Source organism: Chrysemys picta, chromosome 4 (assembly GCF_011386835.1).
Source record: "Chrysemys picta bellii isolate R12L10 chromosome 4, ASM1138683v2, whole genome shotgun sequence".
In the NCBI taxonomy this organism is placed as follows: Eukaryota; Metazoa; Chordata; order Testudines; family Emydidae; genus Chrysemys; species Chrysemys picta.
In genome coordinates, this window is record NC_088794.1 from 71,309,432 (window position 1) to 71,334,687 (window position 25,256).

Consider the following 25,256-nt stretch of genomic DNA (forward strand, 5'->3'; position numbering starts at 1 on the left):
AACACACAAAATAATTCAAGTACAATATTGCTAGTAGTTAAATCTGAAGATTATATCTCTGTGCTCTTCGGTGTCAAATTTATCCCTACCAGGTTTCAAATATTTTTAGAATTGCCCATTGTTTCAAAATATGGATGCCAAGTTATAATAAAAAGTGAATGAAAGTTACCAAGTTATAAATTCCTAAATCAGATTTCTTTTCTTTCCAGAAATATACATCTGGTTTTGAGTGACAGGAATGTACACAGAACGAGGGAGTGCTGGACCTTGTAAACCTCGATAATAATTCACTCTGATGGCCCTGATGTGTGGTGACAGTTGACTGTCTCCAGGGTGTTCACCATGCAAAAAGATAATCTCACTAATAGGATGTTTCTTGGAATGTAGTGGGGACAACTTCTTGTTTCAGATGGTGGAGGAAGTAACTGGGGGGCAAATATTTTAGTCTTGATTCTGACTAATGGAGGGAGAGAAGGGAGAATTGGTAGTGAATCTGAAGGTTGAAGGCTATTTGGATGAAAGTGATCATGAAATGATAGATTTCACAACTCTAAGGAAAGGAAGGTGTGAGAGGAGCAGAAAAAGGATAGTAGACTTCAAAAAAGAAGATTTTAACCAACTGGGAGAACTGTAGGAAAAGGTGCCACAGGAAGAAAATCTACACCTGTTAAGGAGAGCTGATAGTTTGGCAAACTATCTCAATAAGAAGAATACACAGTTCAGATTTTATAAGGTCTTAAAAGGCACTTCTGCACTTTTCCCTTCCTTATGAAGTTTAACAAAGGCTTCAAATATTTGTTTAGGATTTGTTCTGCTTGTTTTTCCTTAGAAATATCAGACGTGTCAAGCTTGTTTTTTCTCTAATTTTGCTGGAGGATTCATTATAGATCATGAGCTTTCTGAGCCCTTACCCAAAAGGGCAGAGGTGTTATATCCTTAACAATGGCCGCTTCTCTCAGCTGTGCTATTTAGGCATTTGAGCTAAACTGATGTTAACAAAAAACTAAGAGTTTGAAGCAGAATAAAAATTACATCCCTTCTTAATTAATCAGGTTTAACTGCATGGCATCTCTGATGGCATAATCCTACCAGTTCTCTAATCATCTACAGGATCTCCTAGGGGAAAAAAGGGAAGACAAGGCCTGCATCTCTAATATTTAAAACAAAAAGGCAGAAAAGAGAATTCAGAAGAGAACAGAAAACCTTTCAAAAGCTCTTCTTCGTTCTTCATAAAAAGGCGCAAACATATTTCCCTTTGCAGATCACTGTTAGCACTGAAGTCTTGAATACAAAACTCATGCAGTGACCAAAAGGAATGTTCATAATCAACAAATTCACTTGAAAAGGTTTTGTTAACCTGGGATAATCTCTAAATACACCACCAATGCCCATGAAAGAACAGGGATGTCTCTATGTTACTGCTGCTTTCTCGTACCCTCCCGCTCCCGCCCCCCCCTCTCCCCCCCCCCACACACACACACACACCAGAGAGCACTGCATGCAGAAGGGGAAAAGAAATTACCATTCAGAAGCTTTCATAGTACAAATCCTTATTTATGAGGATAGGTCATGGTTTTATAGCTGCAGTTGAAGCTGTTTCCATGTGTGGAAGTTACCACTTCTAATGTGACAATGAGATGCAGCTTGCCTAAGGCCAGTGCATAAGGGATGCAAATGAATATTTCCCTTTCAGTGCCAATTTGGGGGATTAAAGTGGAATTTGTGTGTTTAAACATGGATTTTCTTTTGTTTGGAAAAAATTATGAAAAAGAAAATCCTTCACCTTAGGTATTAACCTTTCACAGCTGTGTCTTAAAATGCTAAATCCAAACACTAAAACAGCAATGAGAAAAAGCAGAAAAAATGCAAAGATGAATTAAATCAAACATTTTAGTAAACAATAATTCTTCTGAATATTTTTCACAGGACATATTTTTAAACATATGGGAGCATTCACAAGTAGGTGCACATGGAAATATGCATACAAGTATTTGACACAGTTAGGTACACTGTTTTTGGTAGTGTTCTTATATGCATGTTTCTACTCAAGGAATTTGTGCAGCAATGTTACATATATGTAACTGTATGTATGTAGGGATAGATTTTAAAAAAAGCACAAAAGGCAGCTAGGTGCCCAACTCCCATTGAAAGTCAACTGGAGATGGGTGTCTTCCTCCACTTTATGCCTCTGAAAATTTCCCCATTAAAATATTTGTGTTGGTATACACAGTTACATAGATATTGGATGGAGTTTTGTTATACACAGATACACAAGTAATTCATGTGAAATTTTTATACCCATGTAGTTACATGGATAGTTTTCGGAGTGCTATATTCAGACAGCAATGAATATGTTGTTTGTTCAGTATGTACGGGCCAGATCTTCATCTGGTAAAAATCAATTTAGCTCAGTTGGAGTCAATAGAAACTATGGCAATTTATGTCAGCTGAATATCTGACCCATACATTCATAAACTTAACTCAGGGCTCTAATTCTTTTGCACAGCATTTGTAACAGAAATAACTATACAAGCTTTGGTGTCTAGTTACTTCACTACAGTCTTCTTCATTTGCATCTCAAGTCTGTCAGTCTTGTTGTCAATAACAGTCATTCTAATTCCTATTAATGGGCTTCCTGATTCTGTCATTCTCCATAGCTCCATCCATGTGTTTTGTGATAACCTAAATACCAGATGGATGAGTCTCTAAAGGAAGTAATGAAGAACCTGGAACTGGGGGAATGTGGAGCCCTGCACAGGGCCCAACCTGAACCTTCAACTCCCATTGGCATCAGCCCCTTTAGCGCCTGGGGCCATCCTGACAACAAATGAGCTTCCTTATTTTAAAACAGATTGTTAAGGGTTTCTTTTCTTCCATATACTAATCATGTTCTTCCCTAATCCTAACTGCACACTGGAATTTTTCAGAAGTGGCAGATTTAATATAACACACCATTGTCTTGGTGAATTATTTCCAGACCAGTCTAAAAAAGGTAACAGGAACAAAGATAACAAAAAGATAACAAGCAAGGTCACAAGTCACCCAACAGAAAAAAAGCTCATCAGCTGCTTTTTCCCTTCAGCTGTCCTGGGTGATAATGCTGTGTCAGGAGATCTTATCAAGATCAAATATTTTTCCACAATCCCCGAACATAAAGCTTTATCAAACTAACTATCAAAGCCTGTGAGGCAGAATTATCATCTTAATTCCATATGGTTTCTATTTCTTTTTCCCATATTTATGTGAAAAAACAAGCTCTAGCTCTGACAAAATAGGTGTATACATGGCACAAAAAGAGAAACTCACTCACCTACAACCTGTATGATTTCAGCCAGTAAGACTCCATCAGTCACATCTTGCTGTAGGTCCTTGATCAATCGTTTGTGACCAGATTTTGCGAGATAGTGATTAGCCCAATCCGTGTAAATCTATTAGGAGGAAAAGAAATACATAAAAACTAAATTTTAGGTATTTGATCAAACTTAAAAATGAGAATCCCATCTCTTAGTCCATGCACAACCACCTCTCACATTTTCAGATCTTGGACAGAAGATCCCTGCTTGTGAGCTGTATGAAACAATTTAGCACCATTACAATTCAAGGTATTGTGCAGATCAAGTATTCTGCATACTATGGGGTATGGCTTTTTTCTATTGAGAAATCTAACATTAGAGCTCAGGAAAAAACTACAGCAGTGGTTCTCAAGCTTTTGTACTGGTGACCCCTTTTACATAACAAGCCTCTGAGTGCGACCCCCCTTATGAATTAAAAAAAAATTAAATAGATTTAATACCATTATAAATGCTGGAGGCAAAGCGGGGTTTGGGGGGGAAGCTGACAGCTCATGACCCCCTAGTTTGAGAACCCCTGAACTATAGCATGCTTCTAAACATGCTATGGCATGAATGGAGTATCAGACATGGAACTAAATGTTTTGCAGCACTGACAAGGTTATGGAATTGGTTTCTATTTTCAAACTCAGTATTTTGTGTTTTCCCTGTGCCATTCCTTTTCTGTTATTGAGAAACCTTAAAGACTCATTTCTAAGGAAAATTTCTATGGCGTGGTTTTCAGGATGAAGTTCCGTTTAAATGTTAACTAATAAGCTCTGATGCATGAGATCTAACTGCTCTAAAGTCCTAGTGCATGGGATCTACTATGTCCATTAGACTGATTTTAAATTCCCTTACAGATTTGTAATTACAGTTACTTCCTTTAAAATAAATCTCTATGTGAAATCCAAGCAAATATTAATCAAGCAATTAAACCACAAGATTTTAAATATATTTTTATTTATGGGCCACGTTTTACTCATCACAGACTATATTGCTTTTAACAATAGTAAATACAGTATTCAGGATACATAACTTATTTGTCAAACACATAACCTTTTCAGAGTGCATTATCAAAAAGAAGAAAAACCTATTAAGGAACTTCCATTGATGAGCCCAATATTGTTCCCTGTTCCCAGACAGGACAAAATTAAAGAGAAACGCACCGTCTATGATCTATCTCAACTCAAAACGAATAAAGCCAAAAAATCTAGACATCTGAACTTTGTCCTTTGTTTTTTTCTTTTTCAAGTCAACCTTAAATTCCAACTTTACTCTCAAGGGTATCCAGCCTATTAAAAGACACAGTCATCCTATTTCAGTGAATGTGTATAGTGTCAAACACGAAGGAGTTCCAATACTGCTAGTTTAACACATCCCTGCCTTACATATATTCTGAGAGAGATTTTATCTCCTGCTTTATTCCCTCAGCAGTAGTCAAAGAATTCAGCCCAATGCCTAGAGTTTTGTAAAGGAGGCCCATGATTCTTTTACAGTTCTTTGGAGCAGGAGAAGTCCAGACACTTGTCGAACCAACTCCTGTACCAGATGAGGAGTAGCCACCATCTTTCTCTTTTGAACCTGTTGATTTTGAAGTCCCTGAAAATGCTAGGATGAAACTTTGATATCTCAAAATGAACCCTGAGGACTCCTGGGTAAAGTAAATGAATTTATGAACTCACAAAGACTACAGTCAGGTAACATCTGAAAAAGTAAACCCAAGAGGACCAAAAACCGTGAGCCGAATCTTATATAAACTAGGACATGTGCCTGACCACCAAAACCAAATGACTCTCAGGGCATATCTACACTACCATATGTCGCAAAAATTTATGTTGCTCAGGGATCTGGAAAAAACACACCCAAGCGACATAAGTTTCACTGGCTGTGTGCACAACGCTATGTCAGCTGGAGAGCTTCTCCTTCCGACATAGCTACAGCGGCTATGAGCGGCTACACGAAAGATAGAGCGGCTACACGAAAGATAGAGCGGCTACACGAAAGATCTTACAGCAGCACAGCTGAATCGGTACAGCTGTACTGCAGTAAACTCACTAGTGTAAAACATGGCCTAAATGACAGTAATGCTAAACAATGGCAGAGCTTTTAGAGATTTGTGTGGAGCCAGAATCTCCTCACTTATGCCAGTTTTACACAAATATAAGTGAGAATCAGGACAATTACTTCCATATTTGGAGATTGGCAAGGTAGAAATGCTGATTTCTACCTTGCCTTTAAAACAAAGACTGTCTTTCATATAAATTTAAGGATGATCAAAGACACAAACAAACAGATAATATCAAGCTAGCAGATAGAGTACTCCATATACATAACTGCTAGACTCACGGCCAGGTAATCTGGGACATCTGTATTAATGTTGCACAGTTGGTTATCTATTTACGGTAGAATTCAATTTAATTTCAGAATCTTCATAAACAAACCCCACAGTTTACAATGTTCATCCCCACTATTAATTTGGTTCCTTCTTCCTGAAACACTGTAGTAATGATTGGCATTGGTAGCTCAGGAAGTATTCATTCACGGAGAGAGAACCGTACCAGCTGTTACTATACTAAATTAAAACAGGGTCAAAAGGGAACCAGACCTCTGTAAAGTCTGTTTGTTCTCATTCCAAACAAGGAAACATGAGAGACTCTTTAAAAAAAAGAAGAAAAAAGAGTCATGTTAAAAAATATCTGTAAAGGCCCCATTTCTATATTAAGATCAGTTCTTTCTTTAGAATAACAGCACTCAAACACTTTTTGGGACAGATTCTGGCCCTTACATGCTAATGCCAATGGTGTATGGGTTCGGGCCCCGTGACAATCACAAGTTCACTGAGTGCATGGAAATCAGGAAAATATCTCCAAATCATGATTTTTTTTCAAATTTCTTATAAAAAAGTAAAATGTGTATAATAAAGTATTTCATACAAAATAATCACCTTAGCAAACTGTACAGCTCAGCTGCTTCATACCTGTGTGCACTAGCCTCCTGCACGTGCAGCATAAGAGTGCTGTGTGCATGCAGAAGAAGAGAGTGCTGTGTGAACATGCAGCATAGAGTGCTGTTGATCCCTAAACACAATCTAGGTTGGAAACAGAATGCAATAGTGTTGCCAACTTTCTACTCGCACAAAACTGAACACCCTCGCCCTGACCCTGACCCTCCTCTGAAGCTCCGCCCCCGCTCTCTCCATCCCCACCCCTGTCGCTCGCTCGCTCATTTTCACCAGGCTGACTCAAGTAGTTGGGGTATGGAAGGGGGTGAGGGTTCCAGGATGGGGCCAGAAATGAGGCGTTCAGGGTGTGGGAGGTGGCTCCAGGCTGAGGCAGTGGGTTGGGATGCAGGAGGGGATGAAGGCTCTGGCTGGAGGTGCAGGCTCTGGGGGGTTTGGGGTGCAGGAGGTGGCTCTGGACTGGGGGGTGGAGTCGAGGGGTTCGGAGTATCGGAGGGGGCTCCGGGTTGAGGCGGGGGTGGGGTGCGAGGTGTGTGTGAAGGCTCTGGCGGGGAGGTGCGGGCTCTGGGGGTGAGGCTGGGGATGAGGGTTTGGGGTGTAGGAGGGAGCTCCAGGCTAGGGATGAGGGGTTCGGTGGGCAGTAGGGGGATCAGGGTGGTTGTGGCGTGGTGGAGGTAAGGCTCTGGGGTGCAGGAGGGGGTTTTGGGGTGGGAACAAGGGGCTCAGGGGTTGGGGCAGGAGTGCAGGCTCCGGGCAGCGCTTACCTTAAGAAGCTCCCGGAAGCAGTGGCATTTCCCCCCCGCTCCAGCTCCTACGCAGAGGTGTGGCCAAGTGGCTCTGCACGCTGCTCCGTCTGCAGGAGCTGCCACCGCAGCTCCCATTGGCCACAGTTCCCGGCCAATGGGAGCTTGGGTGGTGGTGCTTGCAGGCAAGAGCAGCGCACGCCACAGAGCCCCCTTCCCTCCCAGGAGGTGAACTTGCTGGCCACTTCCAGGGTGCAGCACAGAGCCAGGATAGACAGGCAGCCTGCCTTAGCCCCACAGACCGAGAGCCGCCAGAGGTAATCTCACATCCCAACTCCAGCCCTGAGCCCCGCACCCAAAACTGGAGTCCTCTCCTGCACCCCAAACCCATCATCCCTGGCCCCAGCCCAGAGCCTGCACCCCCAGCCTAGAGCCTGTACCCCACGCTGCACCCCAACCACCAGCCCTGAGCCCTCCCAAACCCAGAGCCCCCTCCTGCATCCCAGAGCCTGCACCCCCAGCCCTCACTCCCCCTGCACTCCAACCCTTGCCCCAGCCCAGGCCGCCTCCCACACCCTGAACCCCTCACCTCCTCCTACACCCCAACACCCTGCCTCAACCAGCAGCCCCCTCCCACATTCTGAATCCCTCAGCCTCACCCTGCAGCCCCCTCCTGCACCCCAAACCTCTCATCCCCAGCCCCACTCCAGAGCCTGCACCCCAGCCGGAACCCTCACCTCCTCTTGCACTCTGAACCCCCCCATTTCTGGTCCCACACTGGAGCCCGCACCTCCAATTAGAGCCCTCATTCCCTCCAACCCCATGCCCCCGCCCAGTGAAAGTGAGTGAGAGTGGGGGAGAGCAAGTCACCGAGGGAGAGGGAATTTAGTGAGCGGGGGGGGGTGTCTCGGGAAAGGGGCGGGGCTAGGGTGTTCAGTTTTGTGCGATTAGAAAGTTGGCAACCCTAAATCAGCTGAAACGTGAACAGTTACCTAAAGCTGCTGCATGGACAAGCAGCAGATTGTGTAGTTGGTGAAGCAGTCAGGTTACTCCTCTTTGGTCACTGACAAATTGACTGATGCCACAATCAGTATGTTTAACAGATTTTATTTGTTTAGAAAGACTTAAATGGTGACAATGCATCTGACTTGGAAATGAAAGCTGTCCTTCCTGATACAATTTACTTACAGGCTGTTAATTACAACACTACTGCACAGTGCACTATTGTAAAGTGTTTGAATACTTATGGGGGGGAGGGATAGCTCAGTGGTTTGAGCATTGGCCTGCTAAACCCAGGGTTGTGAGCTCAATCCTTGAGGGGGCCACTTGGGGATCTGGGGCAAAATCAGTACTTGGTCACCGCTAGTGAAGGCAGGGGGCTGGACTCAATGACCTTTCAAGGTCCCTTCCAGTTCTAGGAGATGGGATATCTCCATTAATTATTATTATTTATTATTATAATACCTTTAGGGTGGATATTGATAATATCAATGCATTTATTTTTTACCTCAAAAGCTTACAATCAAGTGTTTAAGAGATTACTGGCTAACAGTTCAGTTCACCTGCAGTTCTCACATAGTTTTGCTACTGACATCTGGAGGACCAACTGGTGAGGCAAACCCACAGCCAAACCAGGGACTGCTCACTCAATAGAATCTCCTCCAACAGAGCTGTGCAGAGTCACCAAATAAACCACTAACTTACTCTTCCCACAGAGCCTGCAGTGACTCACCTTCAAGCATAAGGCAGCCCCCTATCCAGGAGCAGAGGTTAGGTCAGATGACCCTCCAGCTCAGGTATTTCCTCAACCCTGCAGGGCTGCAGCTCAGTCTGTGCAACAGCACTATCCATCATGGAACCTTTCTGCTGCCTCACAGTATCAAATTCTCAAACCCCCAGCCTACTCTTGACCCTGTTCCTGCCCCGCCTTACCAGAGACTGTTCCAGTCTTGTCCTTGCCCTACCCTGTTACTGACCCGCTCCAGGTTGCCTCCACTTCCTGACCCTCTCTGGACCCTCGGACTCTGACCACGTGGCTTTGACCCCTGGTATGCATCTGGACTCTGGCTACAGTACTGACTTGGCTTGTCCTTGGGCTCTGACCACTCAGCTTTGACCTCTGCTCCAACCACTAGGCCTGACTACCAGGAGGCAACGCCTGACAATTTCCCAGACATTAACAAGCTAACAGCAACAGTCAAAACGTTTTTTTAAACATCGTGCAAGCTGAAAATAGCATTTTAAAGAGTATCACCAAATCATAGTCCAGGCGGTGGGATCAAATCTTTATGTGAAATTGCCCTCTTAGGTGAGATGGAGAAGCTGGTATGCTGCTATTGAATACCATGCATACTACATTACTTTTTACTCAAGTTTTGTGGAGGAGGAAAGGAAAATTACACCAAACACAGAAGCTGAAGGAGTTGAAACATCTGTTGGACAATTCAGAAATTTTACAGCTCAACTTAATCGCGAGGTATGACAAAGAGTTTGTTAATTTAATCAAATTGTTTGAAAGACATGAGATTCGTGTTCATCAAGCTTAAAATAAAAAACAAAGTTGACTTAATTAACATTTATCAAGCATATAAATGTGAGTAACACAGCAGGGATTCAAAACCAATCTATTAAAACTTTTATTGAAATTGCAGATAAGTTTTCAAACTATTATCTCTCTGATACGAGTGAAAGAAAACCCTGTTTCACTGAGCCAGCACTTTGGTTCCTTGAAGCGGTACAGTATTTGATCCCATTCAAGCATGTACATTAAACTTGGATGCCTTCCCATTGGATTCCATACCTTGTTTCAACAGGAGCTGGAAAACTGAATTAGAAGGCAACTGGTTTTGTGCAAAGGAATGCAGCAGTGACCTTTCACTAACTGCTTTACGAAAGTTTTCAGAACCATGCTTCCCCAACATTGTGAAACTGGCCAAGGGATATTTCTCTGTTGTCCCTGACTCTACGGATGCCAAGCGGCGTGTTTTGGCATATGGGCGATTCTTACTGCGCAGAGACAACCCATGAAAGAGGAACAAGTAAACCAACTAATGATACTTAAACTTTAATTAAAAACTATAAACAGAAAGAGATCAACATTTAGTGGACTACGTATGTTTGTGTTTACTAACGATTTTAGTTGTAAAACTGATTAAATTTAATTGTGAAATTAATTCTTTGCATATTCCTTGAAAATGATTTAGTTCTAAAATTAATTTCATGCATAGTCTATGAAACTGAATACTCATTTTACCCTATTGAGAATTTTCTTTTTAAAAAATTGTGATTTACACAGAGCCCTATGTATAGGGGCTCCCAGGAGAAAATTCCTATGTGCAGGAGGAGCTGCATAGGTCCAGCCCTATACTGCCCTCCCTCACAGCCTCTGGTGTAAGGGGGTATCGGGGGATGGAGGGGTGACCACCATATTGTTCATGTCTATGATTATGGGCTATGGAGCATCCCATTGACAGCAACAGGGAAGCTGCTGTAAGTTAGAGCTAGTATAATAGGATTCTCCCAGACCCCAGTGTAGGCAAAACGTGGTCATGTGCAAAAGGGGTTCATAGCCACCTTTACTTCCCCTCCTACTGGGTAATGGCTCTCAGGAGGTGAAGGGTAGAATCTACATATAGTGGATTGGATTCTCATCTTTTATCAGTGTAAATTACTGAAGTCACTAGAATTATATGGGTATAAAACCAGTGTAAAAATGAGAGCAGAATCAGGCCTACTAACTTCAGAAGTACCTTCAGAATCAAACAGCAGGTACAAGGGCTTATGTCTTCCTTCTCCATGAGAATCCAAAATCAACCCCCAAGCCTAACACTAAATGTTCCTTCTTTCCTGCCTTATGAATCCTGAAAAGAGAGTAAGGACAACCTAGACTCCCTGTTGCTGTTGCCAATCTGATGTCAATGCAGAAGGGTAAGGTGCAGCTATTTTGATTAGAACTGGCACTGCCTGAAGGGTAACTACCAGTCTCATTAAAAATATTTACACTTTAGTATTTTTCTCTTGGAATAAAACATCACTTGCTTATTTTTATTTTCAGGTGTCAAGTTCTGCAAAACAATGTTGATTGTGTTGACCATAACACTCATGAACTGAAATATATTTCATGGCTTTCCCTCATTTGTCCTCCACTTCCACCTTTACAAGTTACATTAAATGGGATGTGCATTTCCTATTAGGCCAGCGTTATTGTGAACTTTGAAAGAAAAACAGGTTGAAACATCTCAGTGAAAAACATCTGAGTGAAACAAATGCTGCCTACTGACTGTATGAGTGACACTGCTGTTGGGAAAAAAATAACCAAAAAAACAAAAACAACAAACCAGAAATTGTATTTCCTAGATGCCTACAGAGGAAAACATTTTAACAACAGTTGATGGGGTCTGTATTCGACACAGGCCCTGAGCAGGGTAATAGGGGTCAGAAGGTGCCAATTCACCTGGAAGGGAATTAAGGTTGGATAAGACCTAATGGCAGATGAAGCCCAACTGGGGAAGGAGCTGGGATAGGATTTTACTCCTTCTCATAACTCAAGAACTAGGGGTCACCAAATGAAATTAATAGGCAGCAGGTTTAAAACAAACATAAGGAAGTATTTTTTTCACACAACGCACAGTCCACCTGTGGAACTCCTTGCCAGAGGATGTTGTAAAGGCCAAGGCTATAACAGGGTTCAAAAAAGAACTAGATAAATTCATGGAGGATAGGTCCATCAATGGCTATTAGCCAGGACAGACAGGGATGGTGTCCCTAGCCTCTGTTTGCCAGAAGCTGGGAATGTGTGACAGGAGATGGATCACTTGATGATTACCTGTTCTGTTCATTCCCTCTGGGGCACCTGGCACTGGCCACTGTCAGAAGACAGGATACTGGGATAGATGGACCTTTGGTCTGACCCAGTATGGCCGTTCTTATGTTCTTATAAACCAGGAAGTGAGAGCCGGAAAAGGCTGCAGGAAGGAGGTCTGCAGTTACTCCTCAGAGAGAAAGGGAGTTGAATAGGGAAAAGGAGGAGATCCTGGGGAACAGTAAGTCACAGGCTCCTGCCCTGAACTGGGCAGTCTTGCAAGAGGCCGAGAAGGGTGAAGTAGCCATGGGGAGCAGAGGAATCTCTGGTGGTAATCCCAGAGATAGGCAAGGAGCTTGAGTTATGGGGTAGGAAGAAGCCCAGGGAAACAGCAACAGGGTCTGAGACTGAGCAGACCTAAATAACTAGCCATAGGGTCCCTGGGCTAGAACCCCAGAGTTCCCCTACCAGCCACTGGAAAAATGGCACAAGGACCTAGAGTCTTGGATCAGGAGACCATCTGAGACAGTGTCCAGACAGCTTTTCTGGTGGGCCTTGTTACCCAAGAAGGTGGGGACTGTACAGTGGCCTGGCTGGAGGCCCGAGTCACACACAGGGAGCATCCCAAGTCACAGAGAGAGGGGGGCCACAGTCCGTGCAATTTACAGAAGGGAGCATGAGACAGGGAAAGAACTAATACCCTGACCCAGCCACAATGAAGGACCCCTTCACAAACAAAAAGACATTTTTAAATGTGTAAGGACTTTAAAGAACTAAGATTGAGTCTACCATTAAATTCTACTGCTGCTGTGAAGTAAGAATTGCACAGCACAAAAATATACCTAGTTGTAAAGAATCAATTGAAATTTGCATTACAAACTAAGGAGACTATGGCTTGAAATGTATTAAATAAAGCATCCTTATATTATGAGTAAAATCCTAAACCTCAAGTTTGCACTGACCTCTTTTTAGTTTACAAAACACTGGAAGGTTTTAGCTAGAATTCCAGATATTTACACCTGGTACCTGTGTTAGTATTTTCTGCATTAACAATATAATCTTCATCTCAGCACCTCTGGGATTTGTATTTAAAAGAAAGACTAGTAGAGGTGGCAACAAATAATGTACCCTTTTTGATCTGTGTTCTGGACAGAGCTATTTCCATCCTGGTGGAAATTCCACATTTCTGGGAGGGAGAAAAAAAAAATCTGGCAGGGAGCCTGGGAGGTGAGATGGCAGGAAGCCAAGCATTTTTCTATCCAAAGTTCATCAAAATGGCCAAGTACCCACAGAACACTGAGAGTTCTATGGATCAGCATTTTCTGACCAGCTCTAATTCTGTGGTCTATTCTCCCCTGGATGTCTGCTGGGAGGGAGTGGGTGAGCATTGAAATGTGAGTGACGAGAGAATAGTATCTTTACCTGCTACTTCACGCTATGCACAAATCAGGAATGGAACATACATAGGCAACTCATTAGCTTATGCTTACTGCATCCCATGTTTTCATTGAACTTGGTGGGCCTGATTCACCATGCCAGTGTGTGAGAAAAATCAGAAAACTGAAAGAAAATGGAGGAGCAGGTTCTATTAATACCGTTTTCACATAGTTTCCACTTGCTGGTACAAGACACTGGCTAGTATAAATGCACAGTTGTGTCAAACACCACATGATGCTTTATCAACTCTGAAGACAATTCATTAAACATTCACCTGTAAAATCACATCATCATATGCAGTTAGGATCCCACATGTTCAACATTCCCTTCCAGTGATGGGCAAACCAGGGAAACACACCCAATACCATATGCATCAGTCAACAGAGCACTTTTCCTTAACCGGCCTTTCTACTTTCTTGTAATCTACATATTTGATTCATTTACTGTATGTTAAACTAGCTCATTCAGCAAGAGTATTCCAGAGAAAAGAAGGTGACAAGATATACAAGAGAGGAGAGGGAAACATTGCAGATTAGAAAGGATAAAACATTGTGTGAAAAGAATGGATATAAATACTCTTGCTTTGGGTTATAAACCAACCACCAAGTGATGGAAGTTATTGTTACGATGGAGTTGGATGAAACCTCGCTGATAGCCCCCCCTTCCTTCAGGATAAATTTAAGAAGCAATTAAGCTCCATTTTGGAGTAAAAAAGCTGAAACAACAAGCCCCATCACTCAAAACTCAGATCATTTGCAAGCCAGTCAGAAGCTGAGCTATGTGGGTGAATTTGGTTTCACTAGGGGGTTGAATACCCCTACTAGGTATTGTTTGGTGGAGGGGGGGGGGGGGGAAATGTTTGTGAGCAGAAGTAGCCAGACAGAGCAAGAAGCAGCCAGAAACAAAAAAGAGAAGACAGCAGGAAAGCCAAGGAGATGGAAGAGAAGTACTGCCAATGTGACCCTGAGGAAAAGCTTTTGGGCAAAGTACTGGTTGGAAACTGAGCCGGTGCTAGCCCATTGGGGGCCCTAAGCAGAAATACTTTGGTGCCTCCCCTCCCCCGATACTAAAACAGGCAAGTTCTTATAATCAAAAGAGAAGGGGGAGCACCTTGAACTGCTCTGTGCCCTAAGCAATTGCTTAGGCTGCTATACCTAGCACCAGTGCTGGTTGGAAAGGCAAGCTGGGAACTCTGAAATAAGGAAACTGCTTCCTGTTCGATTCCTACTGTGTTCATGAAAACATTTTGTGTACATGGGATTGCATCAAAGAAGTACCTGACTCCATCATTAATACCTCTTCCTAACATATATAATCTGCAAGACCCCAAATATTGTTTAGCTGCTCAGGTCAAAAGGGGAAATGTGATACCTATCCCTTATGGGCAGGTTATTCCCTAACTGTCCACTGAAGTTTCTTGTACCATTATCATAAATATCTGGTGCTTGCCACTGTCAGAGACATGATGCTGGACTAGATGGGCTATCAGTCTGATTTAGTATGAATATTCCTGTATAATCCCCCCCATCCATTCCTTACCCTCATATCTTTAAAAAAATCCTTAAAGACTTGCTCTTATAAACTTATTTTCCCTCTCACACTTAGTATGCCAATAAATCTTCACTACTATTCTGCTCCAAAAGAATCTCTGATACCTAAACTTCTTTACAAAACAACACTGCACAACAAAGCTGAATAACTATATAGCAAACAAAGCAAAGCAAACAGATTAAACAAAGCAATTCATGCAGATACATAATGCGAATGCATACCTGAATAGGTGAATAATCAGGAGATTAAAATAGGCACAGTGTAGAGAATTCACATGCATAACTGTATGAGAACACTGATACGCAACACAATGGAACCTGATTGTTAACATTCCCACTGTCTGGCATACACAGAATATTCTGTTCTGTTTTATTATTAAAAATGGAAAAATAATAGTACAAAATCAAACCTATGGTGTTTTTGGACCGTCATTTGAGATTCAGCAAAAACTAGACTGGACAAAGCATTAAATAATACTCGAACAGTAACAATCCTATATCAATAAATGGTTTAACAGGCCATTTTCATCTCTCCCCACTATGATTTTCATATCTTTAATCGCACCCCACAATGAGATACACAAAACTGGCCTCCTGTCATGTCATGTTTACATCACTTTGGGGCTTTCGTTTTTTCATGCCCGGGAGAGAAGCATATTATGCAAAAGAAGTAAACAACGGCTATTCTGTACACTGAAATCCATTTTTATGATTGCTGGTAGAATTACAAATAATGCTGCTTTACCCTTTATTTAAAATTTCATTTCAAAGAAATACAAACCATCAATAATGCATGCCAGTGGGGCAAGAATGCTTGGAAGGGGCATTTAAATGAGAGGGGTATTGGTTTAGTCAACCAGCTGAATTAATAAAGCTTCTTGTGAAAAATACAGATCTACTTTTTTTAAAAAAATCTAACTGAACCACCCATTTGCTACAACAAAAGGTATTCCATTATATGCAGACCTCCTGCAATTTTTTTTTTTTTTTATTTTATTTTTTTAACTGGAAGGAGTATAGAGTTCTGTGCTTTTTAGGACTCTTGTGAATGCAACACTACCAAGGTCATGGATCATTTTTAACAATTCCTCAATCTACATTCACTGCTTGCTCTCTTAACATACATTAGGTTCATTGAGTAAACCTCCCAGAGTACATTTAAAAGCTGCTTGTTGCCAGTCTTTGTACCCTATTATGCAAACATGATTCCTAATGCTTCTTTTCCTTTTCCCGTAAACAAGCAGAAAACCTGTACAATGGTTGCTAATTTTGAGATGCATGAAAAATATTTTAAACCACACAATGGTTTCAAACGTTCAAAAATAGTCAAATAATTGGGAAAAACAGCAATAAAAGAGCTAGGAATACACTGCTAAGAAAATGTACATAAACATATGCTCAGATTTGTAAGTGAATTAATTGTTCATATACATTTGTTAATTCAGTTGTTCTGGCATAAATGTTTGCAGAAAGCAAATTTGATGTGTGAATATTTGCAGTGGAACTACTTGCACACTCATTCAATTAGAAAACAGAAATGCCATATGACTCATCCATCCAGTTACAACTAATGAACAAAGCATAAAAGGCAAATATTAAATATCTGCAGAGATCTAGTCAGGAACACTATATAGAAGCTTTTTTTAATTGCAAACTAATTAACTTACTACTTCAAAACCAAATACATCTGAGAAAACCACAATCTGACCAGGGCTATTCAGCAAGGAATTAAAATGATAAAAAAGGTTAAATTAATCAGATAAGTGATTTGTTGTGAATTGTACATTCAATTCTAATCAGGCAATTAGTTTCCCTTTCAGTCCCCCCAATAAATCAAAAAGTAAGTTACTGGATAATGACCCACTGCTTTTTTATATAAATCAGCATGTTCTTGTAGTGTGCATACTATAAACAACATTGTGGACAGTTTCCTTATTTTATTCAAAAACATTCAGCAGTGAGCAAGCACTGCAGCCCGGGCATGCCTTTGTGCCTGAGATCAGTCAGGTGCAGCAACAGTTTAATCTCAGAACCTGCTCTTGCAGGGGGATGGATTCAGAGGCATAGTAGTTCCCTCCGCCCCACTAATCTCTTACTTCTATGATCCTAGGACTCCACTTATATGGAAACAAAGCAAAGACAACTGTGAATGGCATCTTTTCTTTTCTTTCAGTCCACTGGCTTTGAATTAGGGGTGTGTCAGATAAACATTGACTTTGGAAATATTGAACCTGTTGCAGTTCATAGCCAAAATACCATGCACAAGATGAACAAGGTTTTGAGAAATAACCTTCTAAAGTCAACAAATACATGACATTGTCTGTCAAGAGACAGGATCAAAGAATTAATAAGTAATTGTACTTTTTAAAATTGGAAGTTTTTCTTCTTCTTTTCTTTAATGAATTGTGTGGAAAATATGCCAGGAACTTCTAGGCTTCACAATGCTTTCCAAAATGACCGTTCTTGTGAAACTCTTTGACTATCATACCCATAAACACTAGTTTACTTCCTTTTGGCAAACCTGTAATAATTAATTGACTGTATGTCACTGTTTGACTGAACGTCTCCTTTGCTTTCTATGCAATATGGGGAAGATTATGTAAACTGCAAGTTCCCCAGCACCATAACAAACTTACCCCCATCATTTCATGATTTTCTCTCTTGTGTTTTATCACCCTAAGATAAACACATTCATAAGAACTTGCTCTAGCATTAGTTTAAACAAGCTGCAGAGAATCTCTACGGATAAAAAAGGACTCCTCAAAGAACAAGAAATCTTTATGTCTAGCTAGGAGACCTATTGGGCTGTTCTGTTTCATGAGGTCAGAAGATAACTTCATACATGTAGATACAAATGACACCTCTTTCTACCCTTGGAGAATGTGGGTATCACTTCTGAGGTGTTACTCAAAACACTTACACCATGTCCACATGTTGAATCCTGTCACAAGGTGGCTGGTCCTTTCAAGCAGTGTTGAGGCCAGGGATCAGGTGATAGTCTGAAGGTGACCTGGTCCTCAGAAAAATGGCCAGCAAGCAGTTTGGTGAGAAAGAGACCTACAGGCAGGTTTTTACCTTACCCTCGGTCAGGGGAGAGGACCTGGTTTATCTGTTTTCTTTGTGATGGATTGTTTTGGCTTTGATAAATGAACCCATCCCTGAAGAACGGGACTGAAATTCTGCTGCTATTGAGAGCTTTCTTTGGTGAACTGGCCAGTGAGTTGGCACACTGGTTGACAGTTCCACTAACTAGTAAAAATACATGTTTGTTTATAGGCCTTATCCTGGTAAAGATCTAGGAGAGAGAGAATTTCAAAAAACGGTATATTTTGAAAATAGCAGGATGGGCCTTCTCTATATTGCCATCACATTGATGCCATCTATAACTGCAGCATGTCATTCCTAGCCTGGCAAGAATCAAGTGCTTTGGAAGCAATATAATCAACTCTTGGGGAAAGGATTCACATTGCTCTCAGCTGATTCCTTCTGGATGCTACTTAGAACCGCAATGTTAAACTCCATAAAGAGATGTGTTTCACTTTTCTTGGGAGCCAGGAGGGCAGCAATGATGCATTGCCAGAGCAGTTGCACACATGTGGCATGGAGAGGAGCAAATGGGTCAGAAAATGGGTATATCCTGGAAGATGCAGTCTCACCTCTTTTAATGATGGAAGAACCAACAGTATGAGTTTGGTTTGGAATGTTTTGCTTAGATTTTCCACTTGGGACAGATACATTTGACGTGACCTTTTTTAGTTAGCTTTAAAACCACTTAATTTGAATACAATAGGCCAAAGCCAGTGTCCCACTTTCACTTTGTTGGAGTGCCCTTTGAGAAGCTGTCATCTATAACTCTACACCGATATCAGAATTCTCCCTTGTGCCAAAGGGCAGGGGCTGTTTGCACTACCAGTGGAAATGTTCCAATAAAGCAATCTGGAGGGTTACACTTTCCCACCACCACAAGCAGTCAAAAATAGGGAGCAGAAAGTTGCTTTGCCAAAGAGTCATTGGGACATTTATTCCATTTCATCAAATGGATCAGGGGATAGGCAGACAGGAAATAGTAAATGGGGGGAGAATTTCTACCCATGTATCTCCTCCTAGACCTTGGTACTATAGCATAGCATTTACAACAGATGTCTCCCTTAATTGAGACAATAGCCCAGAATAGGAAAATGGAGTTTTATTAACTAGCTACAGGTTCATAACTGCTTGCAGGTATTTTTAAAATGTGTGAATAATTAGGGCGATGGGATTTACATTTATTCTCTGACTTATTTATTGCAGAAGAAAAGGCTTTCCTCAGATCATTTTAACTTTCACTAACAATTTCTAGTTAAAATAAATGTTCAATTTCCTATTTGAACTTCTCCCACCCAGTCCTTGTCAGTTACTAACTAATCAGACATTTGCTGCCTCTGAATGTTTCCTTTGGAGAGATTACTATGAATCAAGCTCTCATGAGTATGACTCAAGGAGACACCACAGTAACAGCTGAACACTTTCTTTTTTTTTAAAGAGCAAATACCATAATTAGAATTGAGCAACGGGTTTTTCATTATTGGCTGACAGGGTTAGTCACACCAAACATCCCCACAAAAACATGCATTACAATGCCATGCCTATCTCACTGCTAAACAAACCATAAAGGGCTATTGAGATTCACAATATTCCTAAAATTAGACACAGTGTGTTGAGTTGATCCTCATGGGAATATTTGTATTTATTGTGTGTTATGTGTAAAGCAAAATCCCATCAAATGCTCATTGAATATGCTACATACACACGGGCACACATAGCCGTAGATTATGTATTTCTGACTCGGATAACATTAACAGCAGTCTCCCACCAAACCTCACTACGATACAGTAAAATGATCAAATCTTATGTTCAAAGAATTTTAACATTAAAAAGTCTAGGAATAAACATGTTAACTCCAAAGGTTTAGCCAAAAGAACCACCCCAAGAAAGTGTCATCTAGTTTCAAAGCATTTTAAAGACAAGGGCCAAAGTTATCAAGCGCTGGTGCTGTTTCGATGTAGCACAGGGCTAGATCCACAAAGGGGATTAACAGAATATGGGATGCACATTCCTGCCTATTAAAGAACTAGCCCTCTCTGGTCCTTTTTTGTGAAAGACATGTGGAAGGTAGGGTTTTAAGTGGAAATAAAATAAGGCATCACTGGGGTTTAGTACAAGTCCAGTGTAATTAGTGAGGTCTCACACTGCTGACAGAGGCAAGGAACAGGGGCAGATGGTGAGTGATTAAGTCAGCACAGATCCAGGGAGCCCCAAGTGGCTGCTTTTGCCAAAGGCTAGATCTATCTTGCTATTGTTCAGGAGAAGTTGGAAACCTCATGAACTGAAGATCTCAGTCACTCCAGGGACAGACCATCCTTACAGTATCCTGCTAGTAACTACTATGAAAAGGGAGGGAATCAGTAGTCTAACATGAGAAAAATAGCTGGAGCCTTCAAATAAGAGTAGATGACCAGTCCAACTCAGTGGGAGAGGAGACACCCCTTTTGCATATGGGAGGGATGGAAGGAAGTGAATGCGAGTTTTGGAAAATGTATTTCCACAATCCACTGAAAATATTGGTGTAATAGGTGCTGAAATAGCAAATAAAACACAAAATTTAACTATTCAAAAATTCATGACTTTCCAAACAACATCATGTAATGGGGTTAGCACTGTAGCAGACTAATGGCCTGATCCTGCATACTCACATGTACAGAAGTAATTTTACCTATTGAATTCAGTGGCACTAACTCATGTGATTTAACTTACTCACATGTGCAAGTGTTTCAGGTTCCAGATCATTAAAAATTAGGTTAAATATTCCAATGGGTGCTACATTCTATTAGGTATTCATGTGTGTCACATACATGCAGCATTCTTTGAAAGTTAGATGTACACTGGGTAATTTAAACAAACATCACCACAGCTATTTATTTATATCCCAACTGGGAGAGCCATTCTCATGCATGTGAGTCGCATTTGAACTCAGTGGGATGACACACAGTGCATACAAGTGAAGCATGTGTGTAAAATTTAGCATGTTTGCAGGCCTTTCCAGGATTGGAGCATTAGGCTGTCAACACTTCAGGGGAGGGACTGCTTTCATCTTTGTTTTGTACAGGCTCCCCTATTCATTAGTGACTGCTTCCATAGCGATGAATATTTAACTATACACAATATAATCAAGAGGTACAGGGGGAAAGAGACATTTTTTACTTCTACCCCGTATCACTAGCTTTCTGAATTCCTGTTATTGATAGAAACTGGCTATATACAGTAGCCTACATGTTACATCTACAAAGTGACATTGTCCGAAACAGCAGCCCACCTATTATGTGAAATGACACTAACAATTGCATTGGTATTTGCAAAACCCTGTTCTCAATACCTCCGCTTTATTCGTATTTTCCACATACAAATCCCTTTCAAGCTGTAGCCACATGTCACACCAAGGCAAGCAGGTGGCCCCTTTTCCTTATGCTCACTCTTACACAACATTACTAACCATGAATTGAAGTGAGACAACATTAAAGCATACAGGAATTCCCTTCTGCATTCAAAAGAAAAGGGGAACAGATTTAGATAGTTGCATTGATCAAAGTAACTTCTCCCTTGAAATCTTAGGATCTTCCTTGGCCACAAAGAAGAAACTGATCTGATGAACTTTCTGTCCACAAAATGTAATTGTCCTTAAAACAAGAACAGCAACAAGCTTACTGAAGAACTTTCAACTGTCTCGAACAAGCCATCAATAACATTATACCACAATGTTTTCTAATGCCACAACTTTCATATAGATATAAATGGGGCTTTAATCCCTAAAACCATACATGTTTAGCAAATAGATAAAGGGCCTATATAAAAAGTTTAAAATTCTTACTAAAAAACCCCAACAACCATATCATCACAGAAAACCTTAGGAAATCTCTAACAACAGAACAGAGGGAGAAAAGATTTCTGAAGCCCTTTACAGCACCATTGTCATTGACAAGGAGCCAAGATCTGCTTACTGTTTTATAATGATCACAGGAAAATTTACTTCTCCCACGAGCAGGGACACGAAAGTTCATATTGGTGTATTTCACATGAATGCAGAAATGCCACAATCCAACTTGTTCTTCCTTCTCAGGGGGGTCTACAGTTAAATGATGACATCCACTGGCATGTGAAGATTGGATGGTTAATTTTAGCTGAAGTCATGCACACACTGTGGTCAGATTTTCTTACACAGTTAATGTCTTACTACTGTGTTAGCAATTCCCGCCCCTGCTGCAGCTCTTCCACTCCCACTCCTCCCCAAATCCCAGCAAATTTGCTTCTCTTTGTCACCTCCTCTTCCTGTTCAATGTATCTCATCCTAAAGTTCAAACAGTGCATATATATTTGTGTTTACACTGGACACCTTCTTTAACGATCTCACATCTACAGCTTAACATAAGCTATTTGCAACCAAAGAGAAGACGTTTGGTTACTGAAAAATTTCCCTTTTGAGTTCAACCAAGCAGGCATAAAGAAAAGATTATTCGAAAGGGCATATGGGGTTGCATAACCATTACATAATTACAGAAAACTTTTACTAATGATAGATCCTCACCAAAATCCCTGATTAAATCCCCGCCCCCACCACCACCCTTTTCATAGAGTCATAGAATATCAGGGTTGGAAGGGACCTCAGGAGGTCATCTAGTCCAACCCCCTGCTCAAAGCAGGACCAATTCCCAACTAAATCATCCCAGCCAGGGCTTTGTCAAGCCGGGCCTTAAAAACCTCCAAGGAGGAGATTCCACCACCTCCCTAGGTAACGCATTCCAGTGCTTCACCACCCTCCTAGTGAAATAGTGTTTCCTAATATCCAACCTAGACCTCCCCCACTGCAACTTGAGACCATTGCTCGTTGTTCTGTCATCTGCCACCACTGAGAACAGCCGAGCTTCATCCTTTTTGGAACCCCGCTTCAGGTAGTTGAAAGCGGCTATCAAATCCCCCCTTATTCTTCTCTTCTGGAGACTAAACAATCCCAGTTCCCTCAGCCTCTCCTCATAAGTCATGTGCTCCAGACCCCTAATAATTTTTGTTGCTCTCCGCTGGAATCTTTCCAATATTTCCACATCCTTCTTGTAGTGTGGGGCCCAAAACTGGACACAGTACTCCAGATGAGGCCTCACCAATGTCAAATAAAAGGGAATGATCATGTTCCTCGATCTGCTGGCAATGCCCCTACTTATTCAGCCCAAAATGCCGTTAGCCTTCTTGGCCACAAGAGCACACTGTTGTCTCATATCTAGCTTCTCGTCCACTGTGACCCCTAGGTCCTTTTCTGCAGAACTGCTACCTAGCCATTCGGTCCCTAGTCTGTAGCAGTGCATAGGATTCTTCCATCCTAAGTGCAGGACTCTGCACTTGTCCTTGTTGAACCTCATCAGGATTTTTCTGGCCCAATCCTCTAATTTGTTTAGGTCCCTCTGTATCTGATCCCTACCCTCCAGCGTATCTACCACGCCTCCCAGTGTAGTGTCATCTGCAAACTTGCTGAGCGTGCAGTCCACACCATCCTCCAGATCATTAATAAAGATATTAAACAAAACTGGCCTTGGCGGCGAACAGCAGAGGCTAACAGAGGGAGTTTGCCTGGGATCTGTCCGAGAGGAGGTACGCTAAGTGCTGCATTAGGGGGGCTGTGTTGGTGAGTATCTGAGTGTCTGTTGCTGGGACAGTTTGTCAGTCTGACCATGTGCTTGATTGCTTGCTTGTTTGTTTGAAAAGTGTGAATTGGAGTGCTTTGTTCCAGGTGGGCCTTGAGTGGACCTGACTGGTATATAAGGGCAGTCAGCAGCGAACCAGCTGAGCAGCGAACAGCAGAGGCTAACAGAGGGAGTTTGCCTGGGGAGAGCTCTCTAAGGCTTTCATCTGCAGGTTTCTCTTAGTAGTTACTGCAACAGCTGAGGAAGCTCTTAAGAGGAAGGTGATATGGAAGGTGAGCGATCAGCTGTTGTAACCTGCACAGGTTGTGCCATGTTTGTCTTTCTTCCACAGGACAGAAGCGACTTTGTCTGTACAAAGTGCAAGCTGGTCTCCATATTGGAAGAGAAGGTTCGAGGTCTGGAGAAACAAGTATCGACTCTGCGTTGCATAAGGGAAAATGAAGATTTCCTGGACAGACGTCAGGAGATGCTTCTACGGCCACAATGTTCTGAAGATTCAGAACAGCGCAGCAGGGACAGAAGGATGGTGAAGAAGTTTGGCAGCATGTGACCTCCAGAAGGAGAAAGAGGAGCGTCCATGTACCAGCAATGGAGATACAGATGAGCAATCGTTTCCATGTTCTCTCTACAGGTACTAATGCGGAGAGTGGACTAGATGTCCCATCTGAAGGAAGGGAGCAGAAGGAGACTCCACCGATTGGAAGGCAAAAGATGCACTGTCCTAGAGATGAGGGTTCCACAACCACCACTCCCAAGAGGAGGAGGAGGAGGGTGGTGGTGGTCGGGGACTCCCTCCTCAGGGATATCTTTTGTGGATATTCACAGTCTGAATGCAGATCCAGATTCAAACTTTGCAAATGGTTTATAATAGGCCAAGTAAAAACCCAGATCTATCCACCCTAAACTGTTGGTGCATTCACATTCTAGATCTGGATCTGAGAGTTCATCTCTAGGGCAAGATAAATATTTAGGGCCAGACTGGGCTTGGCCCATGTGCAGATGCCTGAGGACTCTTCTGCTCTCCTTTCACACCAGGTGCCAGGTACATACAGCAGGAACTGCTCCCTCATAAGTACCCCTTAGAGATCCAGGTCTACCCTAATGGGGAGGGGTGGTGGCAATATTATGCCCCAATCCATGGTCAGCAGAACTTGTCAGATGCACAGAGGAGAACATACATAGAGTGACCAGATAACAAGTGTAAAAAAACGGGGGTGGGAGGTAGTAGGTGCCTATATAAGAAAAAGCCCCCAAAATCTGGACTGTCCCAATAAAATTGGGACATCTGGTCACCCTAAACATACAGTACCCTATGAAAGGATGTTTCAGTCTGTCAACTTTCCCTTTGTGCAAGATTGCAGCTGGAGACATCTGAGAAAGAGGCCTCTTTGAGCTCTGAACTGGGGTGGGGTAGTTTTGCAGTGTCCGTATCAAAGGCCTTCAATTTAAAGGTGCAATCTGTCCTTTCATATGCCTGTGCCTTCTGCTACTGACTTCAGATCACATTATTAAATATTTGTATTGCAGTAACTCAGAAGTCACATCTGGGGATTAGAGTCCAATTCTGCTAGGCACTGTACACACCACAGAAAAGAGTCTCTGTCCCTACAGTCTTAGCTGGAATAGCTCCCTGCTAGCTTTACCTGTCATGTGTGGTACAATATTTAGGTCATCTTTCAACAGATTCATTTAATCATTTAACACTTAA

General features: G+C 41.9%; 1 protein-coding gene across 18 annotated transcripts in view; it reads right to left on the minus strand.

Annotated features, from left to right (window-relative positions):
- The window catches only part of NAV2 (neuron navigator 2), a 664,394-nt gene that overhangs the window by 231,924 nt on the left and 407,214 nt on the right, over nucleotides 1-25,256 (minus strand). For 16 of the 18 annotated variants that reach the window (XR_010600575.1, XM_065592583.1, XM_065592584.1 and 13 more), the window contains one exon: nucleotides 3,311-3,428. Coding sequence is in view for 15 of the 18 variants with exons in the window: in XM_065592583.1 (XP_065448655.1) it covers nucleotides 3,311-3,428 (118 nt within the window). In the remaining 3 variants the exon portion in view is untranslated. Of the gene's footprint in view, nucleotides 1-3,310; nucleotides 3,429-21,856; nucleotides 21,932-25,256 lie in introns of those variants that run through there. The other 2 variants (XM_065592588.1, XM_065592593.1) reach the window with 2 other exon arrangements.